The sequence below is a fragment of the Plasmodium berghei genome (genome assembly GCF_900002375.2).
Source record: "Plasmodium berghei ANKA genome assembly, chromosome: 10".
NCBI lineage: Eukaryota > Apicomplexa > Aconoidasida > Haemosporida > Plasmodiidae > Plasmodium > Plasmodium berghei.
The window spans coordinates 1099143-1117571 of record NC_036168.2 but is presented as its reverse complement, the minus strand read 5'-3'; the positions used below and the strand labels follow the sequence as shown (position 1 = coordinate 1117571).

General features: G+C 21.3%; 6 protein-coding genes across 6 annotated transcripts; 2 read left to right on the top strand and 4 right to left on the bottom strand.

Moving 5' to 3' along the window:
• Positions 1–575: 575 nt before the first annotated feature.
• PBANKA_1027200 (conserved Plasmodium protein, unknown function) lies at positions 576–4290 on the bottom strand (the record flags this gene model as incomplete). The annotated part of the gene is made up of 3 exons (XM_034565367.1): positions 576–680; positions 939–1022; positions 1147–4290. The coding sequence occupies 3 exons, from the start codon at positions 4288–4290 to the stop codon at positions 576–578; spliced, it is 3333 nt and encodes a 1110-aa protein (XP_034422071.1).
• A 924-nt stretch (positions 4291–5214) lies between these two features.
• Positions 5215–8385, bottom strand: PBANKA_1027100 (conserved Plasmodium protein, unknown function; the record flags this gene model as incomplete). The annotated part of the gene is made up of 1 exon (XM_034565366.1): positions 5215–8385. The coding sequence occupies one exon, from the start codon at positions 8383–8385 to the stop codon at positions 5215–5217; it is 3171 nt and encodes a 1056-aa protein (XP_034422070.1).
• Positions 8386–10116: 1731 nt separating this feature from the next.
• Positions 10117–11826, bottom strand: PBANKA_1027000 (serine palmitoyltransferase, putative; the record flags this gene model as incomplete). Its single annotated transcript, XM_034565365.1, has 1 exon — positions 10117–11826. One exon carries the CDS (start codon positions 11824–11826, stop codon positions 10117–10119), a length of 1710 nt encoding a protein of 569 aa, XP_034422069.1.
• A 1621-nt stretch (positions 11827–13447) lies between these two features.
• PBANKA_1026900 (ribosomal RNA small subunit methyltransferase A1, putative) lies at positions 13448–14713 on the top strand (the record flags this gene model as incomplete). The annotated part of the gene is made up of 1 exon (XM_034565364.1): positions 13448–14713. One exon carries the CDS (start codon positions 13448–13450, stop codon positions 14711–14713), a length of 1266 nt encoding a protein of 421 aa, XP_034422068.1.
• Positions 14714–15200: 487 nt separating this feature from the next.
• PBANKA_1026800 (zinc finger protein, putative) lies at positions 15201–15898 on the bottom strand (the record flags this gene model as incomplete). The annotated part of the gene is made up of 2 exons (XM_034565362.1): positions 15201–15423; positions 15693–15898. The coding sequence occupies 2 exons, from the start codon at positions 15896–15898 to the stop codon at positions 15201–15203; spliced, it is 429 nt and encodes a 142-aa protein (XP_034422067.1).
• A 673-nt stretch (positions 15899–16571) lies between these two features.
• On the top strand, positions 16572–17627 carry PBANKA_1026700 (conserved Plasmodium protein, unknown function; the record flags this gene model as incomplete). Its single annotated transcript, XM_034565361.1, has 4 exons — positions 16572–16815; positions 16932–17085; positions 17224–17416; positions 17550–17627. The coding sequence occupies 4 exons, from the start codon at positions 16572–16574 to the stop codon at positions 17625–17627; spliced, it is 669 nt and encodes a 222-aa protein (XP_034422066.1).
• Positions 17628–18429: the final 802 nt, after the last annotated feature.

Below are 18429 nucleotides of genomic sequence, written 5' to 3'. Positions count from 1 at the left end.
ATCATGTCATAAAATTACTAATATATATGAACATGGAATATAAAAAATAATACAAAAAATATTACACATGAACATGCGTGCATTCATATTTTTGAATATGTATGTGTGTGATATTCCACTGGCTTATCCTCAGTATCACTTATACGTCATGTTATGATCCATTTGGATGGATATTTGAAAAGGCATACAAGTATTTATGAAACTGCATTTATTGAGTTTGCAAATTCATCATATTTGTATAACTATATTTTATTTATTTATTTTGTTCATACATAAAAAGATAAATATGAAAGCTTATTCATGTATATATATACTCATTTTTACCTGACTGTTAATAATATAATCATATATTATTTTGATCAAATTTATGCATACAATACATTTCGTACATTTTTATATGAACAAATTTTACATTTTTTACTAAAATATGTTTTAATTAAAAAAATAATTAAAAAATCTAAATAAATTATTATATTTATACATTTTTGTGTGTGTATGAATTTCGTATGACCATGTCATATTAAAAATTATTACAATCATACTTTCTAATGTCAGTAGCTTTTCCCTTTTTTGTGTCACAACTTCTTCGATATGTTCACTGGAAATGCTCTTTTATCAGGAGAATCAGGAATACTCAAAAAATCGTATTTTTTAAAAGTATCTCGTTTTTTGTAAAGTAGCTATATTAAAAAAAAATGCATATATACACATTTATTTTTATTATTTCATAACACATTATAATTTATTGTGCTCATTTAATATATTTAATATATATATATATATATATATATATATATATATATATGAATTTTCCAAACGCATTAAGTATAGACTAAGGAGATATTGCAAAAAATAATATACATGTAGTTATGTACGTATATATATTGAAATATTCATGTGCAGACTTTTAAACGCGTTTCTTTACTTTTCGACATTACCATTAATATTATCAACAATGAAATGTGGGTACAAAATTTGAGAACAGATTCTGCACTTTTTATGCAAATCTTTGGGTAGCATAACTGCAAAAAAATTAAAAAAATCCAAGAATTATTGCGGGATACATCGTAGAAATGCACATATTGAATTTAATAGTACATATATCGCCAAAATAAATGTATCGTTTATTCTGGTTTTATTTATTACCTTTAATAATCCAATAAGAAAAAAAAGGAAAAAGAAAAAAAAAGATAATGGAATGGATAAATAGTTCCAAGACAAATGGGAATATAAACATATAACAATTTTTTGTTGTATTTCTATTTTTTTATTCATATTGTTGACATTTCTTTCAATTTCTGGAGAAATAATTGAAGAGGATGTTCCGGGGATAAAAATAAAAAGAGATAGCAAAAAACGTTTTATACATGTTTGATAAAAATATGTTAAATTAATTTGAATATAACTAAACACTTGTTTTATTAGTTCTGTTCCTATTCTTGTTTGATAATATATATTTCGATTAAAATTGTTTGATGGATACATTAAATAGGTGTGGAAAATAAAATATGTTATAGTTAATAAAAATATATAGCCATCCAAATTTTCATTTATCAATATTATATACGAAGTAAAAAGGATATTTAATAATATGCTTGTATTATTAAGTACATTTATATACAATAATAATAATGTTAACATAAATTTTAGTAAATAATATTTATCTTTATAATTCATATTAATGAGGAAAAATGTTATACACGAAATAATCAGAGATATATAAAATTTGATTAATGTGCTTATAGAAAAAATATAATTAAAAAATAAGGTTAATATTATTGGAATGGATTTCATGATATACATAAAATATTCATTCCAATTGTTATCACAGTGTCTTGTATTATTTTTATATATAGTACTGTTTTTGCCAAATTCTGATGTTATAGACAACCCACTTAATTTTGTTAAACTTATAAATACATTTTCAATTTTTTCAAAATATGTATTATTAAAATAGTTGAAGCATTTATTCAAATGTGCTAACCCTCCAACTTTTTCCTCGGATAATAAATATAAAAAAAAATAAGTTAATATAATAAATAAACAAATATATATAATAGCATATTTCAAAGCTTTATATATATTTATTATTTGACTTTTTATTTGATTACCCTTTTTTATTATATATCTGCCATTTATGTATACATATATAAACATAAATGGGAAAAAAAAAATTATGTTCTGTATATTAATATATATTGATATAAAATATATTAAAATGGCTAGAAATATTTTTTTTAAAATTATAAAATTTATACTCCAAAATAGTAATCCGATTGATATACTATTTATATAATTTATTTTACTACATAATAAAACTGGATTATATAATATTAAAACCGATGAGCATACATTTGTCACAAAATTTATATGTTCAAATTTTGTTCGAAGTAAGTGTAAATTATATATCACTCCTAATGAGAATATACAAAATTCTGAAATTATAATTAACATTAAAAATACTGTATATTTCAAAGACATGCTATTTATATCTATTTTTTTTTCCTTCCAAATATTATTTTTTAATTTTTTAATTTTTATATTATCATTGTCATTCGTCTCTGTTTGTTCTGTTTTAATGTTATTTCCTTGTAAATCATTTGTTATTTCAAAATTTTCATTTTCGATTATTTTTTGTCCATCTTTTATATTATAGTGACTTATTTTTTTAAGAGTATTTATATATATGTAAAAAATTGGATAATTGTTAAAATTATTTTTTTCTTCTTGATAATCAAAATTTATATATCCAATTTTGGCGTCGTTAAAGTAATTATCAATTTCATGTGTTTGAAATAATATATATATATTTTTAATAAATTGTGGAATTAAAAAAATAAAGAGAATAAAAAACAAATATATATAATATTGATATATATTTTTTCTCTTTTTTTTTTTTACTTTTACACCGTGTGTTTCACAATTTGACACGTCTATTATGATGTTGTCTTTTTCTAATTTTAATTTTTTATAGTTATAAAATAATTTATAAAAAAAAACATTTTCATTTATACATTCGCAATTGTTAATTTTATAAAGCATATTTGAATAATTTTTTTTAGGTTTTTTTTCATGGGTAATTAATTTTTTATTCACCTTTTTTATATATGAATATACTAAATGTGAAGTTTCAATATCAATTACATAATTATTCTCAAAAAATTTGCAAAATATTTTATGTTTATTTAAATAGTAATAAAATATAAATATTTTATATTGATAATAAAAAAATAGTTTATGAGCAAAATCTTGAGATTTTTCAAATAAATTTAATATTGTTATTTTAGGTATCCAATCTTTTGAATTTATTAATGTACTAAGAATATTTCTTTTATTATATTTATCTCCTGTTAATTTTATTACATTTTTTTTTTTTAAAAAACAAAAAGGTATATTATTTAAATGTACATATACTTCACTAAATGGGTAATCGTTGAAAATGCAAAAATCGTATACAATACTTTCTTTTATGGTATAATATTTCATAAAAAAGTTATAAAAATTGTTATAAAAATTTTCCATTATATATTCATCAGTTTCAACAATTTTATTTATTAATTCTCTTTGAATTTGTTGCAAATGTGTAGTTATATCTTTGTATATAATTTCAAAAAATATATTTGCATAAAAATTTAATTTCACTTTTTCTTCCTTTCCAGAAATATTATATTTATCATAATTATCTTTTCCATTTTTATTATCAGTTCTGTTCGAATCGTTAAATCTGTCATGCTCTTTTATGAATTCGGATTTAAAAATGTCAAAGATTTTTAAAAAATAACATATTTCATCTAAAAATAACGAATATGAGTTAAAAATAAGTTCTAAATTTAGTGATTCATATAATCCATAAAATGGGCAAATGCTATTTTTATAAGTATTAAATTTGTATATTTCTTCACAGTTAAAATAATTATTTCTATTTCCATTTAACTCTGTCTTGTTATTTTTATTATATAATTCTATGTTACTATTTTTTAATACTTTTATATTTTCTATAAAATTTGTTATAAAAAATGTTTTATCGATAAAATAATTATCGTCAAAAGCTTCTACCAATTGTAAATATTTATTTTGTTGTATATAATCAGAACTATTTACATCATCATACTCATTTTCATTTTCATCTTTTTCGGTGATTGTTATATATATATTGTCATTATTTGAGAATTTCGATTCTTTTAAATTTTTTATTTCTTTCTCTATTCTTTTATTGTAAATATTTTTTTTTTCCATCCTATAATTATCGTCACACACAGGGAAGTTTGCCTTTGTCGTATTTCGCAGCATTGTCAACGACTATATAATAACGTTTCTGTATTTTTCTTTAATTTTTTTGTAATTTTTTTTGAAAATTTCCTCCAAATTTAAGTAAGCTTGTTTTCCTTTTGCTCATTCTGATAAATTTCTTCATACAACTTGATGAATTCTTCATTTATAAAATAAATCACTAAATCGCTTTCTTTAATTGTTAAAAAAAAAAAAAAAATTAAAGTTTGTGAACTTACCAAAAATACACAATTGCCATATATACCATTACGATGTTATGCTATTTGCATTAATTTTAATTCAGTTTAAGGGGAAAAGTAAAAAAAAATAACAAACAAATAAATAAGTAAATATATTGTATCGTATTTCTTTGGATTAGTGCGTGAAATATATTATGCCTTTCCTGCACAACTATATAGTTAATTTGAAATAAAAAAACAAAGAAAATAACAAGCTAAAAATATAAGAAATTATAATTTTTTAAAAGTTTAAGTTACGTTATTTAAACAAAATAAAATAAAAAATACACATATATATGTAAATCGTGTATAAGGGCATAAGTTAAAAAAAAAATAAAAAGACGATATGCATATTTTTAACAAACATTTAAAATAATTTGTAAATAAATATTATAAAGAAAAATATATTATATAATAAAGATTAGGAAATTTACATATATATAAGCCTGTAAGTATAAGAACACACATAAATATATTATGTATAGTATGGGTATATATAGCACATTTTCGTAAATGTGAGAATTATGAAAAAATTGGCTAACTTTTTGCTTTGCATTCAAAGGAATGGAACAAATATTATATAGATGATATATAATTAAAAAAATGTAATACAAAATGATGAAATGACAAATTGTAGGAAATATTAAATCGCCTTTTCTTTAGGTCCTTATTTTGTTTTCATTTTATCCTTATCTTATTTGGCTACTCAAATATCTCGATCATAATAATCAATATTCAAACTTCTATAAGATAATAATAGTGATGAAAAGACAAACAATAAAAGTGGTAATGAAACAATAACAGAAACTATTATACATTTTAATGATATTTTATTTATTTGATTGAATATATAAATTGTAAATTGCTTGAAAAAATGAAAAATATAATAAATAAGATAATATATAAATTTTAAAATATAAATTAAAATTAAAACAATAATTTCTTGGTAATTTAATGAGCTCAATGTGGATTTTTTATTATCATTCTGATTATTTTTATCATAAAAACATTCATTACAATTACTTGTATTTTTGCTATTACATATTTGAGTATAATCAAAATAGCAATTTGTTTCAAAATTCGAATCATTATATTTTTCCCCATATTTTTCTCCATAATTTACATCATAATTTGCATCATAGTTATCGCCATTTAAATCATCAATATGCATAGATCGTGTAAATAATCTATTTTTTAAATTGTTAAATGTACTAAATTGGTGTGTATATGGATTATTTGTATTTTCTTCAATCATATAGTCATTATATATATCTCTATAATTTTGTGTATTACATTTTTTTTTCAATTTAACATTTCTTTTATTTATATTTTTTTTGTGAAATTCTTTTTCAGAACAAGACATTTCATCATGATATTCATCATCATGCTTTAACAGACTGTCTAATAAAATGTCTTTCTTTAATTTTGTCGATAAATTACGCTTTGCATTTTTTTTTTTTTTATCTTTAGTAAAAATATTAATATCATAAAAAAGTTCATTGTAATCTTTATTTTCATTAATATTTTCGATATATTCTGAATTATAATTATTTTGTATATTATTTAAAGAATATTTCCCTTGTTTTTTCAGTATTTCGTTATTTTTATTTGATAAAATATTATTACTAGACATACTAATACGTTTTTCTTCATTTATACCATTATTATAATGTTTACTATTTTCCATTTCATTATTTTGGGTAAGGATATATTTTCTCGAAATTTTTGAATTATTTCTACTTTGTGATTTTTTCTTTATTTTATTTTTTGTAGACAAATGGCTAGTTGATAACAAGGTATTGATTCCACTCCAATTATTATTATTACTATTATTATGCATATACTTATCATCATTATAATGATAATCTTTATTGTCATTTAGGATATAATTACTAAGGTTGTTATATTGACAATTATGAATTGATTTATGCATATCACTATAATTTGTTGTATGTAAATTAGATGGCATTTTATTATTTTCTAAAAATACATTTTTCATTTTATCAGGGTTTGAGTATTGGTTTATTTTATGCTTCCCAATACTCTGTTCACAATTATTATTGCTATGTCTGTATTTTGAATTATTTCCATAATCATATAAAGTAGAAAAATCGTTAGAATAATGTGAAATACGACTAATATGTAATTGTGTACTTTTGATATTATTAGAATTTACACTTTCTGCATCTATATTATTTGAATTTCCTGCATCTATCATATTTTTTTTTCCATTATTTTTTCTTTCTTTGAATTTTCTTTCATCATTTTGATGAGTATATTCGAATTTATTATCTATAAAATATGGATTACCAGAATAGCTATTTATTAGTATCTTATTTTTATTTTCATCATAATTTTCTAGTTCTGACATATTCAAAATTGTATTTTTGTCATTATATAGAGAAGCTGTATTTGATTTATATTTTGTGATAGCATCAGAGCAATTAAGATGTTTATATATTTTATCTTTATTTTTATTAGAATTTATATTGAATCGATTTTGTTCATATTTATCAATTTTATAAATATTATTATTATCATCATATACATTATCACTGTAATGACTTGAATTTTCAAAATTATCAAAACTTTTTGTTATGTATGATCTATTAATATGATCATAATTTTCATTTAACGAATGTTTTCTGCTTATTGTACTTTTTAATTTATTTTTATATAAACAGTTATTTTTTATTTTTGTTTTTCTCTCATTTTCTTTGTCATAAAACTGTGAATATGGCATGTTTTCTGTTTCCAATCCATTCGTTATATTGTTAGACAATTGATAAAACGGTTTTTCATATTTCATTTCTTTATCCATATCGGATTGATCTATTTCACTACTTGTATATATTTCATCATTTCTTTTTAATTTAGTATGTTTTATATTATCATTATATTTTGTTAAGTTTCCTTTTTTTAACATCTTTTTATAATTATCTATACATAACGATTTACTTGGAAATTTTTGAAAAAAATCAGGATCATTTTTTAAATTACTTTCATCAAAATTCCCATATAATGACAAATGTGAATGAGTATCACATCTACCAATTTCATCTTTATATTGGCTTTTTCCATTTTTATAATATTTAAAATTATCATTAATATTTGTACCTCTTTTTGATAAGTTATTAATTATATCATTGCAATAAGTTTTATTGCTATTACCAATTTTATTTTTTATTTGTTTTACATTAAAATGATGAGTAGGATTATAATTTGAAAATTCTATTATTTCATTATGATTTTTAGAATCATATGGGTATTGACTTGTTCTGCTTAAATTTCGAAATGATTTATGAATAATATTGTCTAAATTTGATATACTATTATAAGTTCTTATTTTTTTTTTATCATCAATTTGAGTTATACTTTTATTTGACTTTTCTAAAAAATTATAGCTAGAATTATTGTTTGGAGTTAGTAACTTATTTCGATTATTTGATATAGAAATATTTTTTGTATCGAAATATGGATATCTTTGACTATTCATATTTTTTTTTTTTTTGCTATGATTTCGGCTTTGCCCACTTCCTACTGTATTCCGATATTTATTTATTACATCATATATATTTTTATCAAATATTTTTATTTTTCTAGAATTGTCGGATTCGTTATGTTGATATATTAATTGAGGGTCTTGATCGTGTTCATCGTCCTCTAAAATATATTTTTTTCTTTTTAATATTTCATTTTTTGTATTATCATAATATAAATTCATTTTATTGTCTTTTTCTTTATTTTTATTTTCATAATATTTATTAAATAATTCATCATATCTTGTATTTCTGGATTTATAATTTTCTTTTATTCCAATTTGAAGCTTTTTATTTATAATATCATCATTTTTACTATCATTATATATATCTCCCATTTAGCTTTATTATTTTGTTACACTTTTGTTTTGATATTATTTTTCTTTCTTTTTAAATATAAACATATATCTATTATCAATCATTATATCATATTAATGATTTTTAAATAATTATATTAGTATCCATATCCCATAACATTGTATTTTTTTTTTATCAATAATATTGAAATAATTTAAAAAAAAAAAATATATGCACGCATTTATTCTTCTTCAAATAAATATTCTCATAAATACCTGAAAAATATTTCATATTTATTATTGTGTACACATTAATTTATGTATTTCGTTATTCACAAATTAGTAAATTTTTTATTTGTTTTATCATAAATAATTTATGTATATTTTATATTACCACAAAAAAAAACTGTCCTATTCGATTACACATAAATAGCAATCTACTAAAATTATAAGAAAAAAAAATGAAAAAGGATAAATATTTTATTTTGTATCATACACAAAAAATTCAAGCCCACATATGTTTCAGCATATCTTATATGTTATTTATTTTATTTGTTATTTATTTCATTTGTTATTCATTTTATTTGCTATTTCGCTATTTGTGATATATTTATTTTATTTTTTGGTATAATAAATATGGCCATACTATACCATATGCTGCTAAAAATAAATCAAACAATGAATAGCTAATTAAATATATTAACTATCAATAGTATAATTTACACATTCAAATTAATCATAAAAATAATTATATTTCTACTACATTATTATATTACTAATATATTCATGTATGCATTTTTTCTTTTGGCATATATACACAATATATTTAACCATTTAACATATATCCAATGCACACATAAATTTTTTAAAATATAACATCCTTCATATCCTTTTCCCCTTAAAAGGGAATGGCAGAAGAGGGTGAAAAAAGCACGAACTATACCCAAAATAAAATAAGTAATAAATAATAATAAATAAATATATATGTTACATATATAATATCATTGCCGAATACAATTTAAACTATTTTTATGCATTGTGCTTTTCAACTGTTTTATGCTAATTTAAGTAGTTCATTATATATAATACCCTTTAATGTTATAGGATTTAAAAAAGTGTCTTAAGTTGCTACTTGTTATATTTTTTTAAGGGATAATTAATATGTAAATACTAAACTTTCAATAAAATAAAGTATATTTTTTATATCTCTATAAGTTGTATTTTTCACAGTTTAATATGTTTTCGATTTACACAGTATTTAATGTGTATTACCAAAAAACATCAAATAAACAAAAAAGAAAAAGGAAAAAAAGTGTATATATAATATATTTAATAAACTGTTATTCAAATATTCATAAGTATGTGCGCATGCATACCTTCCTTTGAGCTGTATATAAAAATTATTATCATAAAAAAATGCAAACATATTCGGATAACAACTAAACCATTGATTTTTTACATATGCATGGTACGTGTGTGTGACAATATATATATATATATATATATGATAGAAAGGATTATAACAAGTTTTAATCAACAAAAAAAATTAAGATTTCAATAAAATTAACAAATAATATTTTATTATGTTAACATGTATATACTTATGCAATTGTTATAATATTACAAAATATATTAATAGTAGAGGAAAACAAAATATATACAACGACTATAGTTTTATATTATGCTTATATATATATATATGTTTTTTATTCAAGCATGTATTAATATATTTTTTTCTACTTCTAATACAATCCTAAAATATATAAAATATAATTATGATTCAATAGGAGATGGTGGTACGCTAACTGTTATATTAACTATGTCTGTTATAAATTCATTCATACATTCTATTGAATAAGCGCAAGTAGCAGTGACTCTAAATCTGGGGAATTTTAAAGGGCAAGCAGGATATATAACAGCAGAAACTAGCCATTTTTTGGTACGTAAAAGTGCACATATTTTTAGCAATCTATCAGCATCATTTGGATAAATAACTGGTATAACACTAGTATCATCATCACCTTCTACAATATATTTATTACATTCTGGATAATTCTTTGGCCACAATTTTAAACCAGTCCTCAATCCATTTCTTAAATATTTTGAATTGAATTTAAGTTTTTCTAATTTCCAGGGTTGTGAGTCAATTAATTCAAGAGCTTTTAATGCAGCTCCAGCACAATATGCTGGTAAAGGTGCAGAAAAAACATTACCAATACAATGTATATCTAAAAATTCGATTACCTCATCTGATGCTACAATAAACCCACCTACAGAACTGATTGATTTACTAAACGTCCCAACAATCATGTCTATTGACCCAGGCATATTGTAATATTCTTCTAACCCTCTTCCAGTTTTTCCTAATACTCCTAATCCATGCGCTTCATCAACAAATAATCTCGAATTATATTTAATGCATAATTTTTTAAATGATGGTAGATGTGGTATATCACCATCCATTGAATAAACTGATTCTAAACATATCCAACAATTTCTGTATTTATTTCTATGTTTTAATAATAATAATTCTAAATCATTATAATCGTTATGCTTAAATGTATATGCTTTTGCCCCGGATGTTTGTATACCAATTTTCACACATGTATGTGTGCGATTATCATATAAAACAAGATCTGCAGGTGTTGATACAGCTAATATACCAGACATGCATGCTAGAAATCCACAAACAGATAATATAGAATCATTTCTTCCATAAAATTGACCAAGTTTTTTTTCTAAATCTCGTAATATTTGACTATTACCTCCTAACATTCGTGGTCCATGATTTCCAGTTGACCATTCAGAAGCGATCTTAATAGCATAGTTTTGTACTTCTGGTTCCCTCACAAAATCAAGATAAGAATATGATGACATTGTTCTTACTTTTTTATTTTCACATAAAATATATTCACTTTTAACATCTGACACTCTTAACATATATGCCCATTTATCTCGTTTAATTAATTCTCTTTTTGCATCTATATAACTTTCAAATTCCTTTTCATTTTTTTTAATAGGTAAATTATATTTTTGTTTTAATAACAAATAAAATATATGTTTTTTTGATTCAGATTTATAGTTTAATATAGCATAATTTTTATATAAATTAAACTTTTTTGTTATATATTTTTTCCATTCTTTTAGTAAATTAATTAGGTTACCTTCAGAAATTGATTTTGTTAATTTTATAATGAGTTGATATATTAAATTTATAAATGTACTTATTTTATTATGTCTTTTCTTTTTAAATAATTTATTTTCCATACATGAATTTCCCCAAAAAATTGAATGAGGCATTGGCAAAAATTCTCCTAAAATCCAGGATAATTTAGGCGAGCCTGGCGCAGCATCTTCATTAAAAATTGCTAATATTATAGCAAATAATACGATTATTGCTATTAAATAATTTACAACATTAGACTGATATATGTTGTCAAATTCTATTTTACAGTTAACGTTCATAAGTTTATTTATTGACATTATTACTATTTCTTGTATTATATCGTGATTTACCTACTTCTTGATATCCTTTATCTAATTTTTTATCTAGAATTAAAAATCACGCTTTCTATTTTTATTCAAAATAATTATCACTATAAAACCAACTTTAGTCGAGCAATTAGATTTCACTTGTTAGCAACCACCAATTTTGTTAAACAGCAACACAATTGTTTTCAATTTCAGCCTATTTAATTTGTTTGTTCACATGTATATATATATATATATATATATATGTGTATGTATATGTATACATATGTATGCACACAAACAAATAAAAAATGCATATATTATCACAGTATTAAGTTTTTAAGAAATTATCAAATTAGGCACATATGATGAAATTGTATTAAAAATATATACAAACAAATAATTGGATTTATATTTTTTCTAAATATTTAAAAAAATATTTGAATTCATATACACATGCTACATATGAAAATTTCTTACATAAATATGATAATATTTTTTTAAATGGAAAAAGAAATTACGAATTATATGACTGGGTAATGATATTTAAAAAATATCACATTGGATACACATTACAATATTTTTTTTTTTTTTTGTGATTATCCTATATATAGTATAGAAAATAAAGTATAGTTTTTATACTATTTAATTTGTTTTAATTATAAGTGATATAACATGTTTGCTTAATGTTTAAATACGAATTTTATTATATATTCAATTTGTGAATGTATCTTAACAAAGTCACGAAAAACGGAGAAAAATTATATCCTTAAGTGTTAAAATGTTATAAACCTTTACAAATGTGCAAACAATAATAATACACAAAATGAAAAACAACGAAAAAAATTTATCATCAAAATGAATGTAAAAAATAAAGAATATCACATAGATTGAAAAAAATAATATGCGGATATTTTATATATATATATATATATATATATTCCAAACTCTTAAAACGTAAATATACATGTTGATTTTTATAAACAAAACAAAAAAAAAAATTAATATAAGCATTACTAAAGTAAAAATAAACGCGCCTTAAAAATAAAATATCTTTAACTGAAAAAAAAAAAAAAAAAAAAATTTCCCTACAAGTTTTTGGAGTTAAATTGGGTTTAATATGTCCAACTCAAACCCCCCATATTCCCATGCATCATATAATATATTATAGCAGTAAATAATTTATATAAAATAACTTAAATACTGATTTAAAATATATGGATTAAAAAAAATAAGATTAAATTGTAAATATACATAAAATAAAAAAAAAATAATTAAGTAAAATACACGCGACATTATAAAGTAGAAAAAAATTATTTAATATTTCAAACAAATTAGATCAGGATATCATAATATAATGATAAAAAAATAATCGAATAAAACAAATAAAAATAATCGAATAAAATAAATAAAAGTAATCGAATAAAGAATATCAAAATTAAAAAACTCGAATATATATATATATATATATATATATATATAATATATATAGCAAAACAAAACACTATAAGCAAAAGCATTAAATACAATGCAACAAAATAGCGATTGGAATAAATCTAAATTATTTTTCTCATCCGCCACCCCTTTATTCAAATTTTAAATTGATACATATAATTCTATACGTTCAAATGACATGTTATATAAATATTCGTTATTTAATGATTTTGCCAAATTTTTAACAAAAAATAACAAAATAATGGTGATTAAACAAAATAAGGGATATCATAATGCCGCTAGTAAGAATAACAGATTTTTAAAAAATATAGTAAATGATGGAATTAACAAAAAAGGAAAACAAAGAAATATATCTACATCCAAAGTAAACAATGGAAATAGAATGAATATGATATTATATAAAAAACATGGTCAACATCTTTTAAAAAATCCAGGCATATTAGATAAAATAATAATGGCAGCAAAAATAAAAAGTTCAGATATTGTATTAGAAATTGGATGTGGTACTGGGAATTTAACTGTTAAATTACTACCATTATCCAAAAAAGTAATAACAATAGATATAGATGCACGAATGATTAGTGAAGTTAAAAAACGATGTCTATATGAAGGATATAATAATTTAGAAGTTTATGAAGGAGATGCAATTAAAACAATTTTCCCAAAATTTGATGTATGTACTGCTAATATACCATATAAAATATCAAGCCCCCTTATATTTAAATTAATAGCTCATAGACCTTTATTTAAATGTGCAGTTTTAATGTTTCAAAAAGAATTTGCGGAAAGAATGTTAGCAAATGTTGGTGATAATAATTATAGTAGATTAACAGTTAATGTAAAACTCTTTTGTAGAGTTATAAAAGTTTGTAATGTAGATAGAAGTAGCTTTAATCCTCCTCCAAAAGTTGATAGTATTGTTTTAAAACTTATACCAAAAGAAAATAATTCCATGATAAATTTTGATGAATGGGATAACTTACTAAGAATATGTTTTAGTAGAAAAAGAAAAACCCTTCATGCTATTTTTAAAAGAAATGCAGTGTTAAATATGTTAGAACATAATTATAAAAATTATTGTACATTTAATAAAATTATCCCAATTAATTATAGTTTTAAAACTTTTTGTCTCGACACTTTAAAAGATTTAGAAATGGAAGAACAAAGAAGTATTAATTTAGATGAAAACGATTTTTTAAAATTATTACTAGAGTTTAATAAAAAAGGTATTCGTTTTTTTAACATAGCCAATACTAAGGGGGTCAATTCGGCAAATGTATTTTTAGATGATGAAGATGATGAACAGGACAATCACCTGAATGGTCAGAAAAAAAAGCGAAAAAAAAACAAAAATAAAAAAATAAATGAAAATGAAAACGAAAATGAAAATTTTAGTGACGATGACCAAACTGATAATGAGGAAAGTGACTCTACCTCGAATTGAAAGGTCAAGTAGTTTCTAAACTTAACATCACATTGAAGTGCTATGTATGTGCATATTCACACAATTTTATAAAATTTTTATAAATCATTTCCATACCTTTTGAATTAAAGATATGCACCTTTATTGCATGAGTTAATTTTTTTTATAAATCATAAAAATTTGTATAGAATTTAGTTCTTTGTATTTGTATATTTTATTTTTTTTAACTATTTTTTGTCAAGTGTTAAATAAAACAACAAAAATATTTTAAAATATGTTAAACATTTGTGAAAATGTATAATTTAATTTGTAAAAAGTTACATAATTCGAGCAAGTAGCATATAATGATTATTATTGATATATTGTGTCAATATTCACAAAAATTATTTAGCAAAATATAAAAATAACAAAAAAAAATCGAAAAATTAATAATTAATAAACAATATGATAAAATGATGAAACCAAATTTCACCATCTTTTTTCCATGCTAATAATTTTTGTCTTTTTCCTAATTTTGCCAAATATCAAACATTTTCGATTTACAGCACGATGATTCGTCATGAATTTTTTTACAATTAAGAGAACAATAATACCGAATATATGAAACTGGTTTATGTTCATAACATTTTAAGCATTTATATTTTCCTTCGAAGCCACACACAACACAAAATTTTCTTTTTGTTAAGGAACTCATTCCACCTCCAACTTTTGTCCAACAGTAGCTTTTAACTCTTTAAAAAAAATAAATAAATAAATAAATAAATAAATAAATAAAAAAATAAATAAATGTGAAAAAGGAACTAATAATTTGAACACTCGTCTGATATTTTCGCAACAAACAAAAACTCATACATTTATATTACGATTTTGTCATATAATAATTATGCACATTTGAAAAATCTCTATGGAATGGAAACATGTAATATACAACGGGAAAAAAAAGGAATAATTTATATATAATACAAAAGTAGGTATATATTTCCTTTTCTGTGTATCTTACTTTGAAGCATCGGCCTCATCTTGTGCTAAAATTAAATTTATGTCAACTTTTTCCCTTTGTTTAAATTTATATGATACTGATAAGTTTTTATTTAAATGGACATTCGTATTTGTTATTTCAATATCTTCATCTTCACTATCAGATCCCTTTTTTCTTCTCCGTTTTTTTATATTTTTTGTATTTTTATCAAGGCGTTTTCTTCCCATTAAAAAAATTAAACAAGTAGTTTTTATACGGCATTTAAAGAGGTTAGATTGTTACAAAAAGTAAAAGTATGCAAAGAAATAACAAGGAATAGTCATGAAATAGCCAAGAAATAATGAAAATGAGAAAAAAAAAAATTAAAATAATAATAAAAGGAATAAATAAATAATGTTTAACACAAATTAAAAAAGGAAGGCATAAATACATAAAAATAAGCCCATAAATAAAACCATTAAATTTTTTAACATTATTTTTATATTTTTTTCCCCAATATTTTTAATAAAATTAAGAAAAAAATATATAATTATATATAATGGAATTATTATTAAAATTACTATTCTTATTTTAATTTATTATATATTTTTTTCGTTTGTTTTGCCATTTTTTGAGGTAAAATAATATTTTGTGTCTTCTTTTTTACTCCAGATATTCGCCATTATGTATACTATATTTTTTATTATACGTCTTTCTTTGCTTATTTCCCATTTATATAACTTATATTGAAAATAATAAAAAAAATATTTTTTTTTCTAAATAATATGCAATAAAATATGTTTTATGTGATTAACTAAAATATGAAATAACGGGATGAATAAAGTTAAGGTGCAGGAAAAAAAAGCAAAAACTAAAAAAGCAAAAACTAAAAACATAAAAAAGCTTTATTAAAAGTATAAAATGGATTTTCAAAAGTTATCAGTTTTTTTTTTTATTCTTTCCTACTCAATTTTTTGCCACTTAGTTTGGAATGGATGCTATAATGCTCATTCCTGTTCTGAAACTGAAGTACATAATTCGCTATACAATACTAATAAAAAAACACAAAATACAAAATTAGTAATACAAAATAATATTAAATTGACCCGAAGAAAGACTATGGGTTCAAAAACATCCCCTTGTCCTATCCTCCCCAAACCTATAAGTATGTTTTAAAAATATATATAATAATTCTACAAAATGATAAAACAATAAAAAAGTATAAAGTGATAAATATAGTAAAAACTAATTATAATTTTTTTTTATATGCTATAATTTCAGAATCAATATTCCATCTGAATTGGTTCAGAAAATCCCCTGATTTATTCCCTATAAGTATACAGTTATATTCCATGTTTGATGAAAAAAATAATACCTTAGGATTTATTCTTATTTCCTCGGCTATTTTTACTATAATAGAATGGATGTATATAATGTAAGCCAAAGAAAATTTTAAAATAAAGCGCATTAAACTATATACGTTCGAAAATGTGCATATATGCCATACATATATAATATGCATACTAGACAATATGTATACATATATTGGTGTTTATTTATTTGCTTTGTTTAGCTACCTACTAAGTAGGTTATTATGGGACGGAATAATAAAACCAATATTTAAAATAATATACTTAATAATTTTTATATGTGTATTGATGAAAATTTCGGTTATGTTTTTACCATATACAAAATCTTATATCTCCCAAGACAATTATCAATATATATCGTCTATGGTTTTTAGTTTTTATAACATAACTAGTAAGGTAATGAGAAAAAAAAACAAATAAATATTTTATTATAATAATGCGCATTTATTTATTCCTACTTTTCGCTATTTCTCAATAAGCTATTTATACTTCTATATTTTTTATATACCTTATTTTTCACTATTTTTAGTTATATACAGATTTTGGAATATTGATAAATAATGCTATAAAGGATGATGTAGGACATTGTATAATAAATAGAGAATAAATTGAAAAAGATAAAAATATTTAACATATATCCATTCTCAAAAAATTAGTAAAATATTATTTTTAAAAAACAAATGGAAAAGAGAAAAATGTTATTATAATATATCAAAAAAAATTACAAAAATGTGTGATATTTGAATTTTTAAGAGTTTTAATTAAAAAAATTTGGTTAATGTTTTTTTTAGTTTTTTTTTGTAACTTAAAGATTTTGTTTGAAAATATAACTTTTTAAACTATATTTTTTAATCATTTTTTTTCAGTTGTGCTTTCTACTGTTTTTTATTTTCTTCGGTATATGGGCATTTCCTATATTAAAAAAAATGCATTTTTTCATAAAAAAACTAACATAGACAATGATAATAAAGCATAACAATGCTTTTGAAATTATAATAAATGTTAATTTATAATATAAATCGAATTTGACGAAAGGTAGTAGCCTTATGCAATTGTTTGAACAAATTCAGAAGCTTTATTTCGCGAAAAATAAAATAAGGAAAAAAAATGAGTTAAAAATTGGCTCTCATTTAAAGTGCGTTATACTTTCTAATTAAGTTTTATTCGCACACACTTACATATTTTTAGCACATACTAATGGGATTAATTTGTAAAAAAAAATAATTTTTTTTATCACATAATTGTCTGTGCTTCAAAATATATATATATATATATATATATATATGCATAAAAGACCTTAAGTAAAATAATATGGGTAAGTACAAGTTTAATAAGTTCCTTTATTTTTTTATCATTATATACTATATAACAAAAAATTTTAACAAAAAAATGGCATAAAAAATATATAA